This window comes from Cajanus cajan, chromosome 5 (assembly GCF_000230855.2).
Source record: "Cajanus cajan strain Asha chromosome 5, NIPB_CcT2T_4, whole genome shotgun sequence".
In the NCBI taxonomy this organism is placed as follows: Eukaryota; Viridiplantae; Streptophyta; class Magnoliopsida; order Fabales; family Fabaceae; genus Cajanus; species Cajanus cajan.
The window spans coordinates 67,983,237-68,006,016 of NC_138521.1; the positions used below are offsets into that span (position 1 = coordinate 67,983,237).

At 38.7% G+C, this 22,780-nt stretch overlaps 3 protein-coding genes across 4 annotated transcripts; 1 reads left to right on the forward strand and 2 right to left on the reverse strand.

The window, feature by feature from the left end:
• Positions 1–4,090: 4,090 nt before the first annotated feature.
• LOC109809310 (uncharacterized) lies at positions 4,091–7,096 on the forward strand. Of its 2 annotated transcripts, none has more exons than XM_020372572.2 (9): positions 4,091–4,231; positions 4,553–4,618; positions 4,689–4,850; positions 4,960–5,052; positions 5,381–5,525; positions 5,610–5,720; positions 5,808–5,890; positions 5,971–6,028; positions 6,867–7,096. In XM_020372572.2, the coding sequence occupies exons 2-9, from the start codon at positions 4,616–4,618 to the stop codon at positions 6,944–6,946; spliced, it is 735 nt and encodes a 244-aa protein (XP_020228161.1). In that variant the 5' UTR covers positions 4,091–4,231; positions 4,553–4,615; the 3' UTR covers positions 6,947–7,096. The 2 variants fall into 2 exon arrangements, with proteins under 2 accessions (XP_020228161.1, XP_020228162.1); XM_020372573.2 differs by having other exon boundaries at positions 5,381–5,456.
• Positions 7,097–10,479: 3,383 nt separating this feature from the next.
• Positions 10,480–11,803, reverse strand: LOC109808796 (putative pectinesterase 63). Its single transcript, XM_020371937.3, has 3 exons — positions 11,373–11,803; positions 10,829–11,286; positions 10,480–10,754 (listed from the first exon to the last, which is right to left on the reverse strand). Exons 1-3 carry the CDS (start codon positions 11,760–11,762, stop codon positions 10,634–10,636), a joined length of 969 nt encoding a protein of 322 aa, XP_020227526.1. The 5' UTR covers positions 11,763–11,803; the 3' UTR covers positions 10,480–10,633.
• A 7,200-nt stretch (positions 11,804–19,003) lies between these two features.
• Positions 19,004–20,008, reverse strand: LOC145958156 (uncharacterized). The gene has a single exon (XM_083074641.1). It carries the CDS (start codon positions 20,006–20,008, stop codon positions 19,004–19,006), a length of 1,005 nt encoding a protein of 334 aa, XP_082930767.1.
• Between the last annotated feature and the right edge of the window lie 2,772 nt (positions 20,009–22,780).

Consider the following 22,780-nt stretch of genomic DNA (forward strand, 5'->3'; position numbering starts at 1 on the left):
CAAAATGATCAAATGTTGAGTGGAATAATTTCCACGAGATACATTTGGACAACCAATCGGATGAAAGCTGACTTAAATTGAAAGTGGAATATATTTCCAAGCAGCGAATGTGAAGTCTTCCAAGGCAAATCGCCCTGATTCCGACCCCAACATTGAACGCCAACTTTTTCTAAAAATGAACGTTTTCCATACCCAGTCGCCCAAATGCCGAGTTCAAAAAATAACAAATTATTCTAAGTTTGTAAGAATATTCTAAGTTAAAACAATCGTCATAATGCTTAGTAAGAAAAACAATAAATTATTCTAAGTTCAAAATGGCATGTGAATCATGTCTCGACCAAATTCCGAGTAGATTAAAAATTATTCTAAATTGGTCAAATTCCGATTTTAGATCAAAAATTCAGTGGGGCCGTGTGAAACCAATTGGTCAAATGCCGATTGGTACAAGTGGAAATTAATTCAAAATTAACCAAGTGATCGGCAACACACCGAATGAAAATTATTGGGAAACCTAAGTTTAAATGTCCTTTAACCATGAGATTAGCCCAACGCCGACTGAAAATTATGTATGAAGAATTTCCAATACTGGAGAAACTTAACCACACGATCGGCACGATGCTGACTCAAAATGATTGCAAAACTTTTGTTTAAATGCAACTTACCCGCGTGATCGGCAAATTGCCGAATCAAAAGAAGTTTCCTAAGTTTGGGATAGAATTTAATTGTATGGTTAGCAACAGTAATATGGGAAATATCTAATTCAAAAGGAAACTCAACCACCTAATCGCCCCAAATGCCGATTCGCGTATTTGAAGAGAAGTATATATTTTTATCATGAAAAATATCTTTATCATGAAATTTTATCCATGTGGTCGGCAATGAACTAGAATTCAAATCAACATTAAGCTGTAATTATATGAAAGGATCGGTCAAATTCTGATTCGTAGTCTGGAATCGTCCAAATTCCGGTTAACAATGGTGGGTCGAGTTAGGAATCAATCTTGAATCATAAACTTTGTCTTCGAGTTACTTATACTCGCCCATTCGGATGTTTACCGATCAATCACGAGTTTCATCAATCGAGTTATTTATACTCGCCCAGCCGGACTATTGCCGACAATCATGAGTTTCATCAATCGAGTTATTTATACTCGCCCAGCCGGACTATTGCCGACAATCACGAGTTTCATCAATCGAGTTATTTATACTCGTCCAGCCGGACTATTGCCGACAATCACGAGTTCTTCGAGTTATTTATACTCGCCCAGCCGGACTATTGCCGACAATCACGAGTTTCATCAATCGAGTTATTTATACTCGCCCAGCCGGACTATTGCCGACAATCACGAGTTTCATCAATCGAGTTATTTATACTCGCCCAGCTGGACTATTGCCGACAATCACGAGTTCTTCGAGTTATTTATACTCGCTCAGCCAGACTATTGCCGACAATCACGAGTTCTTCGAGTTATTTATACTCGCTCAGCCGGACTATTGCCGACAATCACGAGTTTCATCAATCGAGTTATTTATACTCGCCCAGCCGGACTATTGCCGACAATCACGAGTTCTTCGAGTTATTTATACTCGCCCAGTCGGAGTTTAACCGATCAATCACGAGTTTCATCAATCGAGTTATTTATACTCGCCCAGCCGGACTATCGCCGACAATCACGAGTTCTTCGAGTTATTTATACTCGCCCAGTCGAAATTTAACTGATCAATCACGAGTTTGCCTACAAGTCAGAATCAATTTGAAAATAATGATTTTTATTATTTGATGGTACCTCATTACAGAGCAAAGAAGGATCGAATTTTTAGTCTAATGGTCGCATCTGATGTTGGTGTTAAATTCTGCGAGTCTCAGACTCAAAACCTTGTCCCGATCTCTACATTTTCTTCTTTCATCTGAGCTTTCATCACCGAATCCAATTCTAAGATCGAGACGGATTTCCAGCAAAGCCCCTCCGCACGTGCTTGTGTTTAGAAGTTTTGACTTTTTAGTTTGACTTATATTTGGACCTCATTAAAAACTTTGACCACGCATTCTCTTTCAAGCCGCTGATCAATGCTCGCGCATGCCCTCCAACAGTTCCTCGTACTCCACTCGGAGTCGACGACGGATGCAACCTCGTGATTGTCGGCGGGAACGGTGCCTCTGATTCCCTTGCAGGTGACTCTAATTCCGACCTTCTTGCTCTTGAGCGAGTCCATCTTCATCTTCACCTTGGTGTCCGTCTGAATCTGAACGGGGAAACCCTTCTTCATCTTCAGACCCGATCTCACACTACTCAGGGAGTCAGTGTCCAGATCCTGCGACCCCGAGAGCACCGCGCGGAGGTTCGTCACGGAGAATTCAGGGCGGTGGGGACGGTACAGTACGTACAGTGCGGCGCTGACAATGGCGGCGAGGAGCACCACGCCGAGCACCATCAGGATGGTCCAGAAGCGGCAGCAGCAACAGAGGTTGCAGTGGGAGCGGCACCGCCCGTGGTAGCGCGATTGCGGCTAGTAAACTTGATGGTTGGGGTTGTAGAGTTGGGACTTGACGGGGCCGACGTTGGCGTTGGTGGCGGGCGCACCGTTTTCGTTGGGTTTGGAGGTTGGAAGTGGAACTGTCTGTCATCGGAGAGGTTTGACGATTGGTTGAGTGCTCCCCCTCTTGCCATAGTAGGGCGTAGGTTTTTTGTATTTCTTGGGGCGTAGGGAAAGTTTCACTGTAGCCCCACGGTGGGCGCCAAAATGTTCCGGCCACAGGGTGCACTAGGGTTTTTTCCTAGGTCAAGCCTCAAAGCCAGAGCATTCAAAAGTGTAATCTGTCGTCCTAGTTCTAGGGTTTTGGGTTTTATACTTTTGTGTTTATGGGCTTCGTGGGCCCCGCGATTTTCGGGATTCTCCTTAACTGCTCTTATCCTGAAGCCATGGGGGTGAGTTGTTGTTAGTCAAGTCGGTATTTTACCGAGAATGCCTTTACAAGGGGACCTGTCGGGAAAACGGCGAATCCCCTCGCGGGTGCATGTAATTGGGGTTAGAACCGAGTTGCCACACCCTGTGACGGTCCAGTCGGGTATTAGACGAGTAGAGGGTCTAGTCGGGATTTTACCTAGACGGTATACTAGTCGGGTTTTTACCTAGACGGTATACTAGTCGGGTTTTCACCTAGACGGTACACTAGTCGGGTTTTTACCTAGACGGTATACTAGTCGGGTTTTCACCTAGACGGTACACTAGTCGGGTTTTTACCTAGACGGTACATATATATATATATATATATATATATTTTTTTTTTTTCTTTTATCTGAAAATAATTTAGAGGGTCAAAACTTTTTAAAAAATATAGGTCTGCATGTTATTTATTTTTGAATGGAAATATTTTGTTAAGATTTTTGTATTTTAAATTTTAGAATATTCACATATAAATTAATTTAATTAGTTGAATAATTAAAGGATAGATATAAATTTACTTTATTCTCTACATGATATTCAGAGATCATATATTTAATATATAAAAGTGAATTGATTTAATTATGATATATTTTATCCTTTTAATATTAGTCAATTTAATTAAAATAAAAATATGATTTTTAAATGTAATCAAAATAAATAGGATATAGATTAATAGTAGTTAATTTGCATAATAGTTAATTGATTTTTATGAGAAGAAAAACGGGTAGGCAGTTAATGAATAAGAAGAAATATATATATATATATATATATATATATATATATATATATATATATATATATATATTTAATTTCTATCTTTAGAGTGTTATCTTGCATAAGAACTTATTAGAAAATTTATAATATTTTTTTAAAATTTTTTATCTAATTTATTTTTTTTATTATGATTATTTATAAATTAGATATACATTTTTATAATCAATTATTGATAAATAAAAATATTTTTATTATAAATATAAAATATAATTTATATATTTTAAAATATTTATATGAATTTTGAATATAACTTATATATTTAATATAATATTTATTTATTATAAATTTTAATTATATATAATATCTTACACATTCTAAAATACTATTTTTTTTTATTGAAAACTAAATTATGAAAGATAAATTTGTTGTTGTGAAAAATAAAAAGATAAACTTTTCAAACCATTTGTCATAAGAGAGGGTTTGCAAAACTCTTTACGCCTCTGCGGCCACTGACTCCGATCACTTCCTCCGCCGGAGAGCCACCACGAATTCAACGTGAACAAGCAAATAGGTATGTGTTCTCTCTTGTTGTTTTGTGTTTCATTTTTTATTTCATTGATTTTGATTTCACTCGTTTCTGTTTCGCTTATTGTTTCATTGATTTTGAGAGCGCCAATATGAACACATACCTATATTATTTTGCCTGAACAAGCACGTTTATACGATATATAACATTTATGCATTATTGTATTTGGTTGCAACGACATTACTTGATTGCACTTGTTTTGTGGGTATTGCATTGCTTCCATTGATACTAATAGTTGCACTATGATAACAAGAGCAAAAGGAAATAACCCCTTGTCGGTTCTAACTCTCCACTTTGCATATCAAGGTTCATACTTCATAGGCGCACTTTGCATTCGGGGTGCTGTTCTGTTACCTTCATCAACGAATCATGGTAATCAAACAACCTTATTCTTATGTTATCATGCTTGCCACCAAATATCTCACAATTTTTTTCTCCACAGACTATGCCTTCAGAATGCGATCATTCAACAAGGGATGAAGATGACCATGATTCAATGCCACAACTCCCCTCAATTCGGCCACCACCTCATAGCCACAATTCAAAACAAGGAGTGTATTTCATTCTTGAGAAGGCCTCACTAGTTGCTGCTTTTGTTGGCAAAGTTTGTTTTTTTTCTCTCCCCCAAATTGGGTCATTCTGCGCTCTCGGTTTCGTGTTCTTATTGAATTAAATTATGATTTTGTTTCTAATCATTGCATGGCCTATTTCAGAAATACCAGATTTTGAATCCAGATGAGCATGCCAATTTCTTGCGGAGGAAAAACATGAATCCTTATGATTTTAGGCCTGACATTGTTCACGAGGTTAGATATTATTCATTAATGTCAATCCTTGTGACATTTTATTCGCGGATTGCCCATAGGTAGCAATTTTGAGATGAAAGCTCAAGACTTTCCTAGTGAGTTATGAGTCACTACTCAATTGGTAGTTTGGTAGTTTTTGGGCGATGGTTGAATGTGAAATAAATCATATGAATTTTCGTGTTTTGTATTCTCGTAGAGTCTAATTACAACCTAACTTTGATTGGTTCTCTGAATAATTTTTTTGAGTTTTCTATTCCATTGTAGTTTTCTGTTGAATAAGTATCGTTTTTTCTTGATTAACTTGACATTGAATGTTTATTGAGTTTAGGCTCTCCTTCAAATTATGAGTAGTCGGCTTTGCCTGTCTGGTAGATTACGTGCTGTATTCATCAGGACAGATGAAGGTATTCTTATCAGAGTTGCACCACAAACTCAGATACCAAAAACACTAGGAAGCTTTTGTAATATGATGAGTAATTTTCTCTACTCCATAGTTCATCCTTATTCTTGGTTCTTGTCATCACATCTCTGTTTGAAATATTCAACAATTTTTGTAGTGGAGTTGCTGCAAAAGTTCAGTATCAAATCAAAAGGTGGTCATGGAAAGCTTTTAAAGTTAATTCAAAATCCTGTGACTAATCACTTACCTATCAACTCCCTTAAAATAGGTGAGTACTATAACCAAGCAATGCTAAAATAGTAAAGTGTCCATGTCTTGTGAAGAGTTCTTATGCGCTGTCCTTGTGCTATTGTAGGTCTTTCTTTTAGTTCAACAAAGGCAGTTCAATTAAGGGACTATGTTAGTGGTGCTAATTGTGATGAGAACCTTGTATTCGTGGTGAGCTTTTGCAGGCCTTTATGTGATGAAGTTTATTCTGTTATTATATTAGTTAATTTTATTGTTTGACTATTGTTCAGGTTGGTGCAATGGCTCATGGAAAAATTGATGTTGACTACATTGAAGATCTTATATCAGGTTATTCATAAAATATTGTTTTTTTTTTTCAGATTCAAGTCCTAATTTGTGGTTACAATGCTTTTTCATATTTTGTATTGGAGAGAATGAAGTTCTTGTGATGTGTATTGTTTATAATGATTGACATGTATTTTGTATACAATCACATATCTCTTAAATCAGTGTATCTTAATTTTGTGGACTCGATTTCCTATTACTTGTTGCACTATTTAAGTTGGCAATTCGTATTTTTCATATCAGAGTATGAAGGTAGAGAGGATTTTATAATTCCATGTCGTGTAGGAATAAGGAATGTCGTAGAATGTTGGACATGAAATACAAAATATGATCACATGATGCCTAATATTTTTTGTTTATAATTCCAAGATGATCATTGCTTTATAGATCTTGAACTATGAGCGTATTTTTTAAGATAAGTGAATCCTTGTTGATTATTGATTTTAGGAGGGTATATAATATTTAATTGGTTGATCATATTCTTTTGTTTCTTTTTATTTCTGTGACTGAAGTGTTTTGGTCGTCTTTGTAATGATTTTCTCATTAGCATGTGTCTAAAATAGGGAAAACGTTCTTAAAAATCACACTTGCAATTTTAAATCCTTTCATAATCTTGTGATTTGGCTTGTCATTGAAGTAGAAATGATAAGAGAGATTTTTAGTGATAAAAGCATTGTAGTTAAAAAGTTCTTTTCCGTATTCTGATGGTCATTGTGAACTTGCAAAAGCTATTAATTATATGGTTGTTTGTCAGTTACCCTTGGCATTATATCGTTATTGTTAATCTCTTAGTTCGAGTATTATTATTTGATTTCTATTTTTCTTTTTTGTGTGTTTGTAGTTTCAGGTTATCCACTGAGCGCTGGGACGTGTCTTAGGAGGATTTGCATAGCATTAGAGAGAAGTTGGAATATCCAATGAATGTGTTATTTTCTTTTATTTTCTGTAAGTACGATTACTTGCCAAGAGGGTACTTCTTCTATTAGCAACCATCCCTTATTCATCTCTTAAAAATTTGGTGGATGAGTTTCACCTTTTATATAAAAATGAGAATAACTATATTAAGCAAAAGCATTTTTAGAAGTTTCCTTTTAGCAATAATGTTTTTAGGTGTTCTTTTTTAATGAGAGAATTTTTAAGAATTTTATAAACATTTATTTTAATTTGTATTTATCACATTTATCTTTAATTAAATTTTAATATTTTCAAATAAATTATCAATAATTAAAAATTATTTCTATATAAATTATTTATGATAAATCTAAAATATCATTTATATGTTTAAAAAGTTATATTTATATAAATAAATTATTTTGCCTGTTCAATAGTAGATCTCATGTAAATGTTAATACTGAAAATTTTTTTCATGAATATTAAATTGCCTCTATATCTATTTTAGTGTTTATTAAGAGATAGACATAAAATTTTATGTGTAAATAGATATTTAGAAACATGACCTTGTATGTTTAAATAAAAGCATATCATGTAGAAATTCAAATGACTTGGTCATAAAGTTGCTATTATCGTTGAGGGGATAATTCTGAAAATGAAACCTGTGTTTCGAAGTTTGAACTCACAACGCAAGTCCAAACGTAAGTCCATTCTATGGTGATCACGTAAAGCAAACTAAGTCTACAGCGATCCAGTTTCGTGGTTCATAACATGGTCCATGATATACCATTTATCTTCCTGGAACACCTTAAAATTTGTTTGATAATAAACTTTCGTACGACTTGTGTGTTTGACACTGATACATCTTTAAAATTTAAAATTGTATGAATTTGAAATTTTATATAGTCGATCTTTAAAAAAAAAATTCAAGAACACCCAATTTAATAAATAAATTTTAACTTTTAGTGCAAGAATGATGATGGAAAAAAAAAAACCTAAGCTAAAAAAGAAATTCGCCGAAGGTTACAATTATCTGGAAGAAATGAATGCAACATGCAAAGAGTCAAATTTGATGATTATTTGATTTAACCAATGCTTATGCAAATATATGCGTAGACGAATAATGAAATTGTTGAGTGTTTCAATACGTCATGCTTAGGATGATAATGAGTTCGGGTGTAAGCGAGTTAGGTTAGGTTAAATTTGGATAAATTTGTTATCTGATCTAATCAAAATTTAATGGATTGGATTAGATTATATTTGTGTAATTTTTTTTAAAACCTAATCTAACCCAACCTAATCATAAACAGGTTGTATTAATTGGATCAACATAATTATATTTATTTATTTATTATAAAAATTTAAATATTTTAAAATAGACGTAAATCATTTGACACACAATTGCAAATTCAAAGTTATTAACTTATAAAATAAATAATAAAACCTAATCTAATCCAACTCAATCATAAACGAATTGTGTTAATTGGATCAACATAATTATATTTATTTATTTATTATAAAAATTTAAATATTTTAAAATAGACGTAAATCATTTGATACATAATTACAAATTCAATGTTATCAACTTATAAAACAAATAATGATATAAATTAAATTTTAAAATAAATTTATTAATTTGTTACATTATTATTAACTCAATAAATCAACATTAATTAATATAAAATAAAATTTAAAATAAATATATTATATTGTTACAATATTATTAATGTAAAACAAAAAATTTATTAATAAGTAAAAGTGAAAGTGAGTATTATCCTAGACAAATGATCATTCAAACTCATTGAGTTGATTTGGGTCGGTTCGGGTTCGCGAGTTACTCTACCTACTTAAAAAAAATACTCATATCTATCTTCATATCCGCAAATAGCTTAATGGATATCGATTTTAATTTTCATTTTTGTCAGCTATAATTACCATCACACAACCATCACACAATATTTAAACTTGAGGTTATATCGGAAAATCATTTAATTGCAAATAGAAAAACAAAGCACTAAACTAAGAAGCAACTTATTTTATCGTTTCTGTTGAACATGATTTTATAAGTTTTTAATTGAAAATCAAACACATACTAATTAAGTAATATAATGTGGAGAGAGGTAGAGGACAATACCAAAAGGTACGTGATAATTTCTGAATACTTATAACTAGAATTACAAAACTTATTTTTTTTCTTTCAAAAATGATATAAAATGATTTTGAAATTTGCTCAAAATCTATTTCAACCCTTCCTAAATAAATTCAAATTTGTAAACTACAAATTGAAAACTTAAAACTACACCGATATCTCCTCTAGTTTTGTCAACAAATTATTAATGAGTATTGCTAATTAGTACGAAAAAAAATTTCACACCAAAAATAGAGATGTATTTATTACGAAAACAAAGAGAATTATAATTTATTGGATGGGAATAATGAATTAGAAAAGAAAATAAATGAAAATAAAGGTAATTAACTAGGGTTCATATTTGATTTCGTACACATATTTTCATTGCGAAAGTGATTTCCATTATAAATACTTTAAAATGTGCTTTCGTTCATCTTCCTATCCAATAAACAAACTTTTTATCCCTTTGTAACTTAAGTATATATATGGAGAAGATTTAGGTATAATTTATTAAGTATGGTTAATTTTTTTTTGTTAACTATATTATTGATATGAAGACTTAAACTCAAGGAGATTGAATTCAGTGAGCACTTGAACCAATGATTTGTTAATAATTTTTTCTAAACAAAATTAGAGTTTTATATAACTAATAAACATATCAAGTAAGTTACATTAGCAATTTATTCAATTAAAATTATTAAAAACAAGAAATTAGATTTATAAGATATTTACATAATTATCAATTAATTCAGGTATGACTTGGAAAACGAAGGTTAAAAGGGTTTAAATTGTATATAGAGAAACATAGTAACTATAAAAGTTGAGTTTAAAATTTAAAATGAAACGAAATAAAATATTATGCGTATCAATTTTTGAGAAAAATAAATTGAAAAATTTAGCCTCCTCGCAATAATTTGTTATAATTCAATATGCATGAATTGATTTAAAAATACAAAAAAAAAAAAAAAAAGATTCATTTTTTTAATTGTTTAGTTGGATGTCACAAGTTATTATAAAGTAATATGGAGGATGGATTGATGAAATGATTTTGTACCTCTTTTAAGATAGAAATGATTTTGTACTTCCTATAGTTATTCCTATTTTTTGGGTAACCTCTTTATAACGATGATATGTAAGCATATATGGTAAGTAGATAATTACGAGTCAGAGAGAATGGTGGTTCTGTCTAGCTGTCTCCATATTCGTACTTTGTTCTTTTTGCATTAACTTATCGCCATACTTTCATCATACCCAAGTCGCGTGAACAGCATCTTACATCACATTACTCTCATAAATGCTTTTCTTACCACAATCAATCAAGTACTACACTCAACATGCAACCATGTTTTCTAACTTTTGCGTAATACTTTGTCACACTACCGGCGAATTCAAGATTTTGAGTCGAGTCAGTGGGAATGGGGAAGAAAATTAAGAGTGGAAATCTAATTAATACATAAAATGATAAAGTAAAATATAAAAGATTTAAAACTAAAGACTATGGTGATGACGTAGGTGGTACTAGCTAGCTAGCAAATTACAATGATAACGCATGCATGTGAATTTTGTATGACTGGTTGGGACTTGGGAGGTTATTCTGCATTGCTTAAGAAGGGAAGTACATCTTGATATGACATTGTCTTGCGAAATTTTACGCGGCCAGAGGGAACAGCTCCTGGTCCGAAGCACATATATTCTCCATAGTAGATTGTCCTATATAAAGATATTGTTGTTAATTATTTGAAGAAATTAATAAAGATAGCAAGTGTGTGGTAAATTAAACGTACTGGTTGGATTCAGATTGAGGATGTTGGTCGTCTAATAACCATCCTCGACTATTGATGAGTGGGCCCATGTAGGTGTTAGCAAAGACGATCCTAGGGCTCTTCTTCCATGCACGTCCAAGGTAAGTGTTTCCATTACCACCTCCAATTATATTGCAGTCCACGAAAGTAAATCCAGTGTCATCTGTGAGGCTTTCCCTACCTTGCGCTGTGATAACACTCAAACCCTTTGTCACGGATTCAATGGTAGTTCTCAAGTAGACAGATTTTCCATTTCCAAAGATGAAGTCGTAGGTGCCTCTTATGTAGCAGTTCTTGAAGAGATGACTGCCTCTATCATCGCACAAAGTGTCCTGAAACCCAAGGAACTTGCAGTTACTGAATACAGCATTGTCCCCCGCTATCGTCATCGCCACCGCTTGTGCTCCAACGCTGTGTTCATCTGGCATAGGAGCCGAGTTCTGCATGCATGCATGCATATGCATAAACCATAGATATACCATGTTGTAGTAATTATGGTGAAAAGGAAAAAGAGAAATTAACAGACCTCAAAGGCAATGTTTGAAGCGATGAAGTAGTCGGATTCGACAGCGACGGTGGCGCTTTCGACTGTGCCGTAGTGTAAGGCGGTGGCGTTGTAGGTTATGAGGGGCATCTGGTTGAAGAAACCCATCTCGCCCTGAAACGTAACCATTGGCTTCGACCTATCTATCTTTATCTTCTCGCGGTACACGCCGAAGCCGATCCACACCACCACGCGCTCACTGTTCCCCGACGGGATGCTGTTAACGGCGTCCGTCACCGTCGTGAAGTCCCCCAGCCCGTCCTTGCGGACCGTCACCAATCTATAGCCGTCGGTGGCTGCCGACAGAACAAGAAGAAGAGCGAGGACTGTAAGTGCAACCAAAAATCTCGCTCCACTTTCAACGTGCCCCATCTTTTGCTTATGCTCTCTGATTTCTGATTTTGCAATCACAACAAGAGATATATATATAGGGAAAAAGTTGGAGTACGTGGGTGAGTGGATGTCACGTTCCAATGTTGCCCTATATCATTTATTTTTATCTAATCTTATCAACTTTATTTCTAATCTTAACCGATTTCATCTAATTAATTATATTGAGTTTGAATTAAATTGGTTTATTGAATTTATCATTGATATAATTAAAGATAAAATTACATTAGATAACATTATATAAAACATGATAAGTCATTATGATTAGATAACTTAAAAATATGATCTACTTGATATCATCATTATCATCTATTTTTAGGGTATTTTTAAATAAGTCATGAGAGATCTCAAATGTTGAGTGAGTCATTCTCTCTCTTTATCCTTAACTAATAGCTCAATTTTGATAATTCAAATCTAAATTAATAAATTAATATAATAATAATATTCATTTGATCATAGTTGGAATTAATTAAGATTTTTTAAATTATATGAATCCACGGACACACCTATTAAATGGGAGTTTCTACGATAATTGGTCTCAAATGTTTTGGGAGGCCCACTTTGAAGGTTGCCAAGGCTTGCTCATGAACGTGGCCCGTGTTTCGTTCTAAGTTGTGGAGAGAAGTAGAGATGGAGAAAAATTACAACACGCCTAGTAAAATGTCATTTTGTTCACTGAATTTGAAATTGGATCTCCCAAGTTTGTCGGTCCGTGTTAATCGATTAAATTGAATAGTCTAACTTATCCCTCTTAACTTATTTTAGTTATACTAGGAAAACAAAAAAAAAAAACCACTCTTTATCCCCGTTATAAAAAGATAAAAGTAGTAATTAATGTTAACAGAATAAAAGTTAATTGAAATTTGTTTTGAAAAGTAGTTAAAAGATAATTTATAATCTAATCCGAGCCACACAAGTTAGTGAATTAAACATGTTGATTCACTTACATTAAAATTTAAAAAAAATTAAATTTTATAAAAAAAAATATATTATAATCTTATAATTTAGAATTAGTGAACAAATCCCCTAAAAAAAAAGAATTAGTGAACAAATAAAACAAGTAAAATATTAAAAATAGACCTTATCCACAACTAAACTTAATTAACTTATAAAATTAAAATTATTGTATTAAATATTGACAAGTAATATCAAATTGACACTCATTATTATAAATCACAACTAGTATGTATAAAATTTAATTAATAGTATAAATGTATAATCATATAAATTAACATTTAGGAACCTAAAAGATAAAATAAAATAAATAAATATACTTGGTGAATCAATCTAACTTGGTGAATCAATCTAACTCACCACGGATTTGCTTATATCGAATTAGGTTATAAGTGAGTCAAATCAAAAAAAGTTTATAACTAGAACACATTAAATTTTTTTATCCAATCTGACTCAAACTGTGATGGACTGAATTGATTAACAAAATTTGACCTACTTTAACAACTCTATTTATTATACGATTATGTTTAGCTAGAACTATTCTAAACTTTATACTAGAACAAAAATAAAATGATTGTTTTATGAAATTAAAAAATATCAAATAAATTCTTAAAAGTGCATATTAATAAATTGGATCAATATAAAATTTAAAAACAAATTAATCAAAATAACTAAAGTAACAATAAATAATTAAGATTAAGAATTTATTTAACGTATTAGAATCTTATTTAACATTTTCTGAGTTCTATCAACTAATCAAACAATGTTGTTAACTATTTTCAGAGATAAAAATATTCCAGTGATATACTCATGAAAATAGAGAAAATTACTTTCTATGACACTTATAATTTTTTATTTAAATTATTTTAAAATTTAAAAATATTTCTGGAATATTAAAATCTAACTAAACACTTCTTCTTTTGAAGTATGTGTGAGAATAACATTTCAACCTATAATATTTCTAGAAATCTTATTCGTAGAAATAAATATCAGCTTGTGAAACAAACCACCCCCTAAATACATGATAAATTTGAGTGCTTATTTTTGGAGTATGGTAACATTTTCAGTGGCCACGTGAGGAAGGTTTAGACCTTTGTGTTACACCAAACTTGTGAATGAAGACTTAAAATTTAATTTTCACAAAATGTATCTTTGTAGGGGTGTGCAAAAAATTCAAATTGATCTGAACTGATCTATAATCGATTTGATCCATATTGAAAAATTCGATCTATTTTGGAAAAAATCTGAATCGATCCATTTTATAAAATCGATTCAGTTATCTGCCATTTTTACAAAGTGGATCGGTTCGGTTTGATTTTTTTAAAAAAATTGATTCATATATGAGTAAAAAGTAGATAATTGCATTGCACCGAACGATCCAATTTAAAAAAAAATAAACTGATCTATATTTTAAAAAAATTAAATCGATCTACTTTATAAAAAGTAGATCGATTAATCGATTCACTTTTATAAAATGGTTCAGTTTGGTTTGGATTTTTTAAAAAATAATCCATGAACACCCCTATCTTTAGAGAAAGACAGAATTCTAGGTATCATTAAACCTCGGTGAAAAGATTAATTGAATAGTAAACCCAAATGAAAAAAAAAAAACAGTTATGAAAATACATTTAATATCTAATAGAATTAATATTGTACCTGTCTGAGGGTACACTCGCAATCTTCAGGTGGGTAGAGGGCCGAACGTGAGCTCCAGGTGGATGCTTCAGAGGGGGGAGGTACCTACAAAAGGCACTCCAACGCTCAAATCAGGACAAGCACGAATCTCAAGAGTAATAATTGAACAGTGACATACCTCGTTACGTGTGACCTATTTATAATACCTGACATGGGCCTGAACATGGTGGGTCTTCTCTGACACTTACCAAATTAGGTAATACGATGTTAATCGGCGGGTTATGCCTTAATAGTGCTTTGTCCCTTGTTAATGATGATCCTCATTCTAATTATTCTCTCTGTTGACCTTCGACCGAGCCGATATGGACGGCCGAGACGTCATCTCTGGCCGAGCCGATATGGACGGCCGAGACGTCATCTCTGGCCGAGCCGATATGGACGGCCGAGACGTCATCTCTGGCCGAGCCGATATGGACGGCCGAGACGTCATCTTTGGCCGAGCCGATAGAGGATGGATGCGGTTCTCAGTCCCTTGCCGAGTCGAAGTGATATCTGAGCTGTGTCGATATATGATAGGATATGACATGCCGGTCCACGTGGCCGATCCTTGTGGCCTATTGCTGAGCTGAAGCGATCTGAGTTGCGTCAATATCTAATAGGATATGACGTGTCGATCCACGTGGCCGATCCACGTGGCTGATAGGACCCTTCCGGTACACAAGCCCCCCACCAGCCTTAAGGAGTGCAACGACGCAAAGGGTAGAGTTGTCTTGGAAGTTGTGGCGGTTGGTGTGAAGTGAGCAGTTAAAACTGCTAAGTATTAATTGTAGGAATGAGAAGCGTTGTAACCGTTGGGAGTGAACGTGGGAATGTGAGAGGTTATAACCGTTGGGAATGAACGTGGGAATGTGAGAGGTTATAACCTTTGGGTAATAATGACAAAGATTTGAAAAGTTGGAGCTCGTGGATCGTTGGATCAAATTGATCCAACGGTTCCTAGGGGATTAGCGGTTACTACTCGTTTTTTGAAAGTACTATAAATAGGGGTGGTGGGGACCAAGTCTTAGTGTGTTTACTTAATTACAGCGTGCCTTTGCTCCGAGCTGACGTAGAGATCAAGCTTGAGTGGTAGTTACCAGCCGAGGCCGACTTCAGATTAAGGTACGTTTTTAATGGCTGATTTTGATATAGATGTAGAGGATAGGGTTTCCCAGGCTGGCTCCACCGGGAATGCTGGAGGAGCCTTCCCCCCAAGAGCGAGCTTCGGATTCGGCATCGCAGAAGTCAGCTAGTGTAGAAATTGTTGAGGGGTTCGAGCAGTCACAAAGTGTAGAGGAGGCTTCTTCTCTCGAGATGGTTGAAGGCCAACCGAGTACTCGATGTGTCGGCTCAGCTTCGCGTCAGTTCGGCCCTATAGAAGTTCCTGGCTATAGATGGGTGCATGGAGAAGTGGGCAGTGTATTTTTGCGGGCTCGATCACATTGCTATTCGACGCGGAGAACTTTGTTACTCTTCCGGAGAGGGAGGTGCCATCCGGTTTCTTTTTCGAACCGTGTCAGAATGACAGGTCATGGGAATCAGATTTTGTTTTTCTTGGCCGAGAGAAGTGTAAATATAACTTCTTTTTTGTATATGACTACTTGTTTCGGGATCTGGGAGTGACCCTCCCTTTCGATAAGTTTTTTATGGGTGTGCTTCATTTGCTCAACGTTGCGCCGACACAATTGCATCCGAACAGCTGGGCCGCGATGCAAGGGTTTCGGCAGCTGTGTTTAGCACTTGGTATTGAGCCGACTCCCCATCTGTTCTTATATTTCTACTCTTCTCGGCCGACGAAGAAGGCAAAATGGCTGTCGTTGGTTTGGACAGAGCATTGCTTACTTCAGCCGTTCACGACCTCGTACAAAGGATTCAAAGTAGGGTTCTTCAAGGTAATGATTCGGCCTGGTAACGGCAACAAGTACTTCTTTGATGGCGAGGGAAAGGCATTTTTCCCGATGTATTGGACACGGGGGCCGAGGAAGTACGACGTGGTGTCGAAGTCCAAGATGTCTTCTGAGGAGAGAGTTGACTTGGCGGTGTTGGAGAAGCTGCCTCGGCCATTGCCATGCCGAGATCTCGTTCGGCTTATGAAATCAACACAACCTCTTGACGATTTAATTGGTATAGTATGTGTCCTTTGTTTAAATTCCTGCGTTGCCATTGATTTTAACTAATGTTTGTGCAGGTATCATGACGAGCTGCGAGAGCAACAATTTGGATATTCGCAACCTGATCCGTGGCCGAGCGCCTACGCCGGTGCCGACTGGTCATGGAGATAACTGAGCGCCAGCCCGTGAAACGGCCCGGCCACAGCCGAAACCGAAGGACAAGGCTGTTCAGGATGACCAGAAGGTGAAGGCGGCTAAGAGGAAGGCGGACGAAGCGAGGGCCGAGGCCGAGGCGCGGAAGCAAAGACAAATGTTACATGTGCTCGTGCCTCCACAAGGGCTTGTGAGTGCTAATTTTTTGGCGTCGAATGTCAGTGCTCAAGACTATTTTAGTCAAGACTTGACCTCGGAGGTAGGGTAACATATGCTGGGCCAGATGAGTGCGGCCCATAAGTGGACCTTTTTCTGCGAGTTCCAAGCTCGTTCCCTGGCCTTGGCTCAGAATCTTATAATGCAGCTGAGTGCCAAGGTCGAGGAGCTGCGTCGGAAGCTTCTTGAGTCTGAGAAGTTTGTTCAAGAGGCTTTGGCGGCCCTGTCTGAGGCGCAATCGAACGGGAAGAAGTTTGAGGCCGAGATGGTCCACCGTGGCCGTCAAAATGATGATCTAATGTTGCAAGTGCAGCGATTGGAGAATTCATTGAAGGCCGAGGCCGAGAAGTCTGTTGTGCTGGTCGGCGAGTTAGAAGCCGAGAAGAAATCTTATGGGGCTTAGGCTTAGGGTTATTTTTAAATTTTGTATGCAAGGGCCGATAGAGCCCCTTTAATCTTTTGTAATTCTGGGCCGGTAGTGCCCTTTTCTTTTCAATGCAATTCTGTTTCACGTCAAATATAACGTATTCCAAACGATCGTTAATGTAGCAAATCAAATCGTGCCGAGTGTAGGTTAGTTTATACGAACATGTGTCCGGGTTAAAGGAGAATCTCGGAGGGAAAGACTTTAAAATAAAGCCACATCCTTGGCCGAGAGGAGTCTCGGGAGGACAAAAAATAATTAAAATCGCATCCTTGGTCGAGAGGAGTCTCGGGAGGGAAGACTTGTAAAATAATTAAAGCTACATCCTTGGCCGAGAGGAGTCTCGGGAGGGAAGACTTGTAAAGTGATTAAAACCACATTCTTGGCCGAGATGAGTCTCGGGAGGGAAGACTTGAAGCCACATCCTTGGCCGAGAGGAATCTCGGGAGGGAAGACTTGTAGTTTGAAAGTCACATCCTTAGCCGAGAGGAATCTCGGGAGGGAAGACTCGTAGATTGAAAGTCACATCCTTAGCCGAGAGGGTTCTCGGGAGGGAAGACTTGTAATTAGTCACATCCTTGGCCGAGAGGAATCTCGGGAGGGAAGACTTGTAGTTTGAAAGTCACATCCTTAGCTGAGAGGAATCTCGGGAGGGAAGACTTGAAGCCACATCCTTGTCCGAGAGGAATCTCGGGAGGGAAGACTCGTAGATTGAAAGTCACATCCTTAGCCGAGAAGGTTCTCGGGAGGGAAGACTTGTAATTAGTCACATCCTTGGCCGAGAGGAGTCTCGGGAGGGAAGACTTGAAGAGTTTTGCGGTAGTGTAAAATTGAGTCTTATGTAGGTGAACTGTATTCTCATTAATGAATGGATGCCTCGTTAAAAACCTTGCCGGCCAAAACCTCTTTTCACAATTTTTTAAGAGAGAAAAAGACCGGTTCAAGGAAAAGAGTGCATCGTAGGACATTTACACGTGTACATGAATCAAAATCTAACTATAATAAGTTTTCAAATGGGTAGAATTCCATGTCCGAGGGATGACCTTGCCGGACAATTCTTCTAATTTGTATGCGCCGTTATTGAGAGAGTGTCGGACTCTGAATGGGCCATCCCAGTTTGCCCCCAACTTCCCTTCGGTCGGGTTGTGTCGTGCCGAGCCGGTTGACCTCCAAACAAGATCACCTTCTTGGAAATTCCTTGGTTTCAACTTGGAGTTAAATCGCCGAGTCATTCGTTGTTTACACGCTTCGGCTACGATTTGGGATTATTCTCGAATTTCATCTACGACATCCAGTTCGGCTCGGATTGAGTCATTGTTGGATTCCTCGTGAAAGTGTGTCCGTCGGAATGAAGGCTCGCCCACTTCGACTGGTATCATAGCGTCCGTGCCATATGCCAATCGGAACGAGGTCTCCTTTGTGCTTGATTGGGGCGTGCACCTGTACGCCCAGAGAACTTCGGGAAGCTCTTCGGCCCAGGCTCCTTTAGCCGACCCGAGCCATTTTTTCAGTTCGGTCAGAATAACTTTATTGGCAGCTTCGGCCTGACCATTGGACTGTGGGTGTTCAACGGACGTGAATCGGTGCCGGATGCCGAGGTTCTCAAGGAAGGTGTTGAACTTTTTATTTGTGAATTGGAGCTCATTGTCAGAGATGATTGCGTGTGGGATGCCGATTCGGGTGATGATGTTTTACCATACGAATTTTTGGACATTGGCGGCCGTTATGGTGGTGAGCGGATCGGCTTCAATCCACTTGGTGAAATAATCAACAGCTACGACCAGGAATTTGCATTGGCCTTTAGCGAGTGGGAACGGGCCGAGAATGTGGATACCCCATAGAGCAAACAGCCAAGGGGCACTGATCGAGTGTAACTGTTCGGCTGAGGCATGGACTAGGTTACCGTGTTGTTGGCATTGTTTGCACTTCTTCACATATTTTGCACAATCAGTTTTCAGGGTCGGCCAATAGTAACCGGCCCTCAACACCTTAGCGGCCAGTGTCCTTTCCCTTGAGTGAGATCCGCAGATCCCCTCATGAACTTCTCTCATGACGTAATCGGCTTGTTGTGGGTCAATACACTTCAACAAAGTTGTGGAAAATCCCCATCGGTACAACTCTCCGGCCACCACAGAGTATCGTGCCGCTTGGGTTCGTATTTTCTTAGCCTCAATCGGATCGGCCGGTTCTGAGCCGTTAGTGATGAAGTTCCACATATTGGTCATCCATGTTTGCGGGGCTTCATCTACCGGCAGGCAATCTTGTCGGACGCTTGGGGTGGGCAACTCCAGATGTATTATGGACCGAAGCTGTCCCGGCTTAAGGCTACTTGCTAGCCGAGCCAACTGGTCGGCTCTCTCGTTACTCCCACGCGGCATGTGTTTAACTTGTATCTCTTGAAACTGGTTTCTCATCCCCCGGAAGAGATGGTAATATTTAAGCAGATTGGCATCCTTGACTTGAAAATTGTCGTTCACCTGCTCGGTGACAACCTTTGAGTCGGTCCAACATGTGATTTTTTTAACCCCTATCTTGGATGCCAATCTCATTCCGGCCAATAAGGCTTCGTATTCGGCCTGGTTGTTGGACGCCCGGAACCCGAAACGTAGTGATTGTTCCAAGGTGATGCCGGACGGACTCTCCAAGATGATCTCGGCTCCACTGCCTTGGTCATTGGAGGAGCCGTCCACGTGCATTGTCCAAGTGTTGTCTTCAAAATGGCCGAGTGGTGACAATTCATTGATGAAGTCAACTAGGTTCTGTGATTTGATGGCTCATCGGGGTTCGAAACGGATATCGAACTCGGATAGTTCGATTGACCATGCCATCATTCGGCCAGCCAATTCTGGTTTTCGCAGTACTTTGGCGATTGGGCAATCGGTTCAGACCACCACTGTGTGACTCTGAAAGTACTGTCGAAGGCGCCTAGCAGCATATATGAGTCCTAACGCTACCTTTTCCAAGAGTTGGTATCGGCACTCGGCATCTTGAAGCACTCGGCTTATGAAGTATATGCGTTGCTGTTGGCCGTCTTGTTCCTGTATCAGACCGGCGCTTATGGCTTCGCTAGAAACCGCCAAGTATATGACCACCTCTCGGCCGGGTGTCGGCTTGGCCAACACAGGCGGGGTACCAAGCCGTTCCTTGAAGAGCTGAAACGAGGCTTTGCACTCGTCGGTCCATTGAAATCGGTTCGCCTTTTTCAGAAGACCTAGAATCGGCTTGGAGGTTCCAGCCATACATGGCAGGAAGCGAGACAATGTTGTTAGCCGACCGGCTAACTTTTGAACCTCTTTCAAATTTGACGGGCTTCTCATATCGATAATAGCTTGAAACTTGTCTGGGTTGCTCTCAATGCCTCGGCTTGATAACATGAAACCCAGGAACTTACCGCCCGAGACGCCGAACACACATTTGTCCAGATTAAGGCGCATCTGATGCTTCCGTAGTGCTTGAAAGACATCAGTAAGGTCGGCTTCGTGAGAAGGAAGATCAGCCGACTTCACAACCATGTCGTCTACGTATACCTCCATGCTTGTGCCTATTTTTTCATGGAAGATCCTGTCCATGAGTCTCTGGTAGGTGGGTCCAGCATTTTTTAGTCCGAATGGCATCACTTGGTAACAGTAGTTGGCTGATTCAGTGACAAACACCGTCTTGTCCTCGTCTCGGGGGTGCATTCGGATCTGGTTATATCCGGAATAGGCGTCGAGGAATGACAAAAATTTGTGACCGGCCCCCCCGTCGACGAGTCGGTCGATGTTCGGCAGAGGGTATGCATCTTTCGGACATGCCTTGTTCAGCTCAGTGTAATCTGTGCACATCCGCCATTTTCCGTTTGATTTTTTTACCATCACCACATTGGCTAACCATGTAGTGTAGTGGACTTCTCGGATAAACCCCGCATCTAGGAGTTTAGAGACCTCACCTTCTATTACTTTTTTCCTCTTTTCCCCTGTTTTCCTCTTTCGTTGGGCGATCGGTTTCGCCTCTCGGCAGACCGAGAGCTTATGGCATAAGAAATTGGGTCGATACCTGGCATATCGGTCGGCCGCCACGAGAACAGGTCTTTGTTTTTTCTAACGACTTGTCCGATGACAATAGGGTGTCGGTCTTCAATCGGTTCGACCCTCTCGTCTTGCTCCATTCGAGGGTCGAAGTCCACAATTGTGTCAAGTTCTTGGGCCACTGTGTGCGCTCGTTTCACTCCACGCGGCTCGGTCGTTTCAAGCCGAGGCAACCGAAGACTAGCGAAATAACACTCCCTAACCGCTTTTTGATCGGCATGGACGGTAATGATCCGGCCCGACTCGGAAGGGAATTTCATGGCTAAGTGTGGGGTTGACACGATCGCACCCAACTTGTTGAGGGAGGGCCTTCTGAGAAGGATATTGTATGACGTGTTGGGGTGCACAACCACGTACTTCACCGGGATGTCTCGAGTTTCGGCTCCATCGAAGCAGAAGCGAGTGGATAACTTGATGTACCCTTTGGTTTGGACACATTCACCGGAGAATCCAACCAATGGATCATTGTAGGGAATCAGCTCGGCCTCTGGGATGCCAAGCTGTTTGAAGGTGTTCCAGTAGAGGATATCGGTCGAGCTTCCCTGATCGACCAACGTCTTCCGAACAATGCAGTTGTGGATATCAACGCTGATAACCATGGGGTCATCTTGATCGGGATCGATGCCTTTAAAGTCAGCCTCGGTGAATGTGATGGCCGGCATCCTTCGTTGAGTGCGTTCAACCGCGTGCACAGCTCGGACGGCTCGGAGGTGTCTCTTTTGTGCCGAAGAGGTAAAACCGCTGCCTGCGAATCCACCAGCAATGGTGTTGATGACTCTTCGGGGCTAGGGTGTCGGGTCGTCTTCCTTCCAGCCCCTCGACCGGCTCCGTTCCCTGTAGGGGTGCCTGTCGAACCTGTCTTGGTCAGGCTGATCTCTACGATGTCGTCGGTCATCGTATCTAGGAGAACGAGGTCGGTCGACAAAACGTTGAAGCTGGCCTTGTTTGATTAAGTCCTCAATTTTGTCCTTCAAGGCCGCACACTCGTCAGTCGAGTGGCCCCTGTTACGATGATACTTCCAAGACTTTGGTAGTGTCGGCACGAGGAGGAGTCGCAGCTCGCTTCGGCACTGCCAGGACCTCCGAAGCAAGTGCTTGGTCCAAGACAGCCGATCGGCTAGTATTCAGCGGAGTATAATGAGAGTACCTCGGTCCTCGCACAAGCTTGTCTTTTGGGACGAGGTCCTTGGGACAATTACGGTAAGAGCTTTCGGTCGGCTTCTCGACCTTGGCCGCTACCTCTGCCCTGGGCTGATTACGAAATTCCACGAGTTCCTCCATCTGCATGTATTTGTCGGCACGACGTCTCAAGTCGTCCATGTCGGACAGGGGTTTCTTGTAGATGCTGTTAGCAAATGGTCCTGGCTTCAGAGCTGTAGTCAAATGATGAAGGGCGACGGC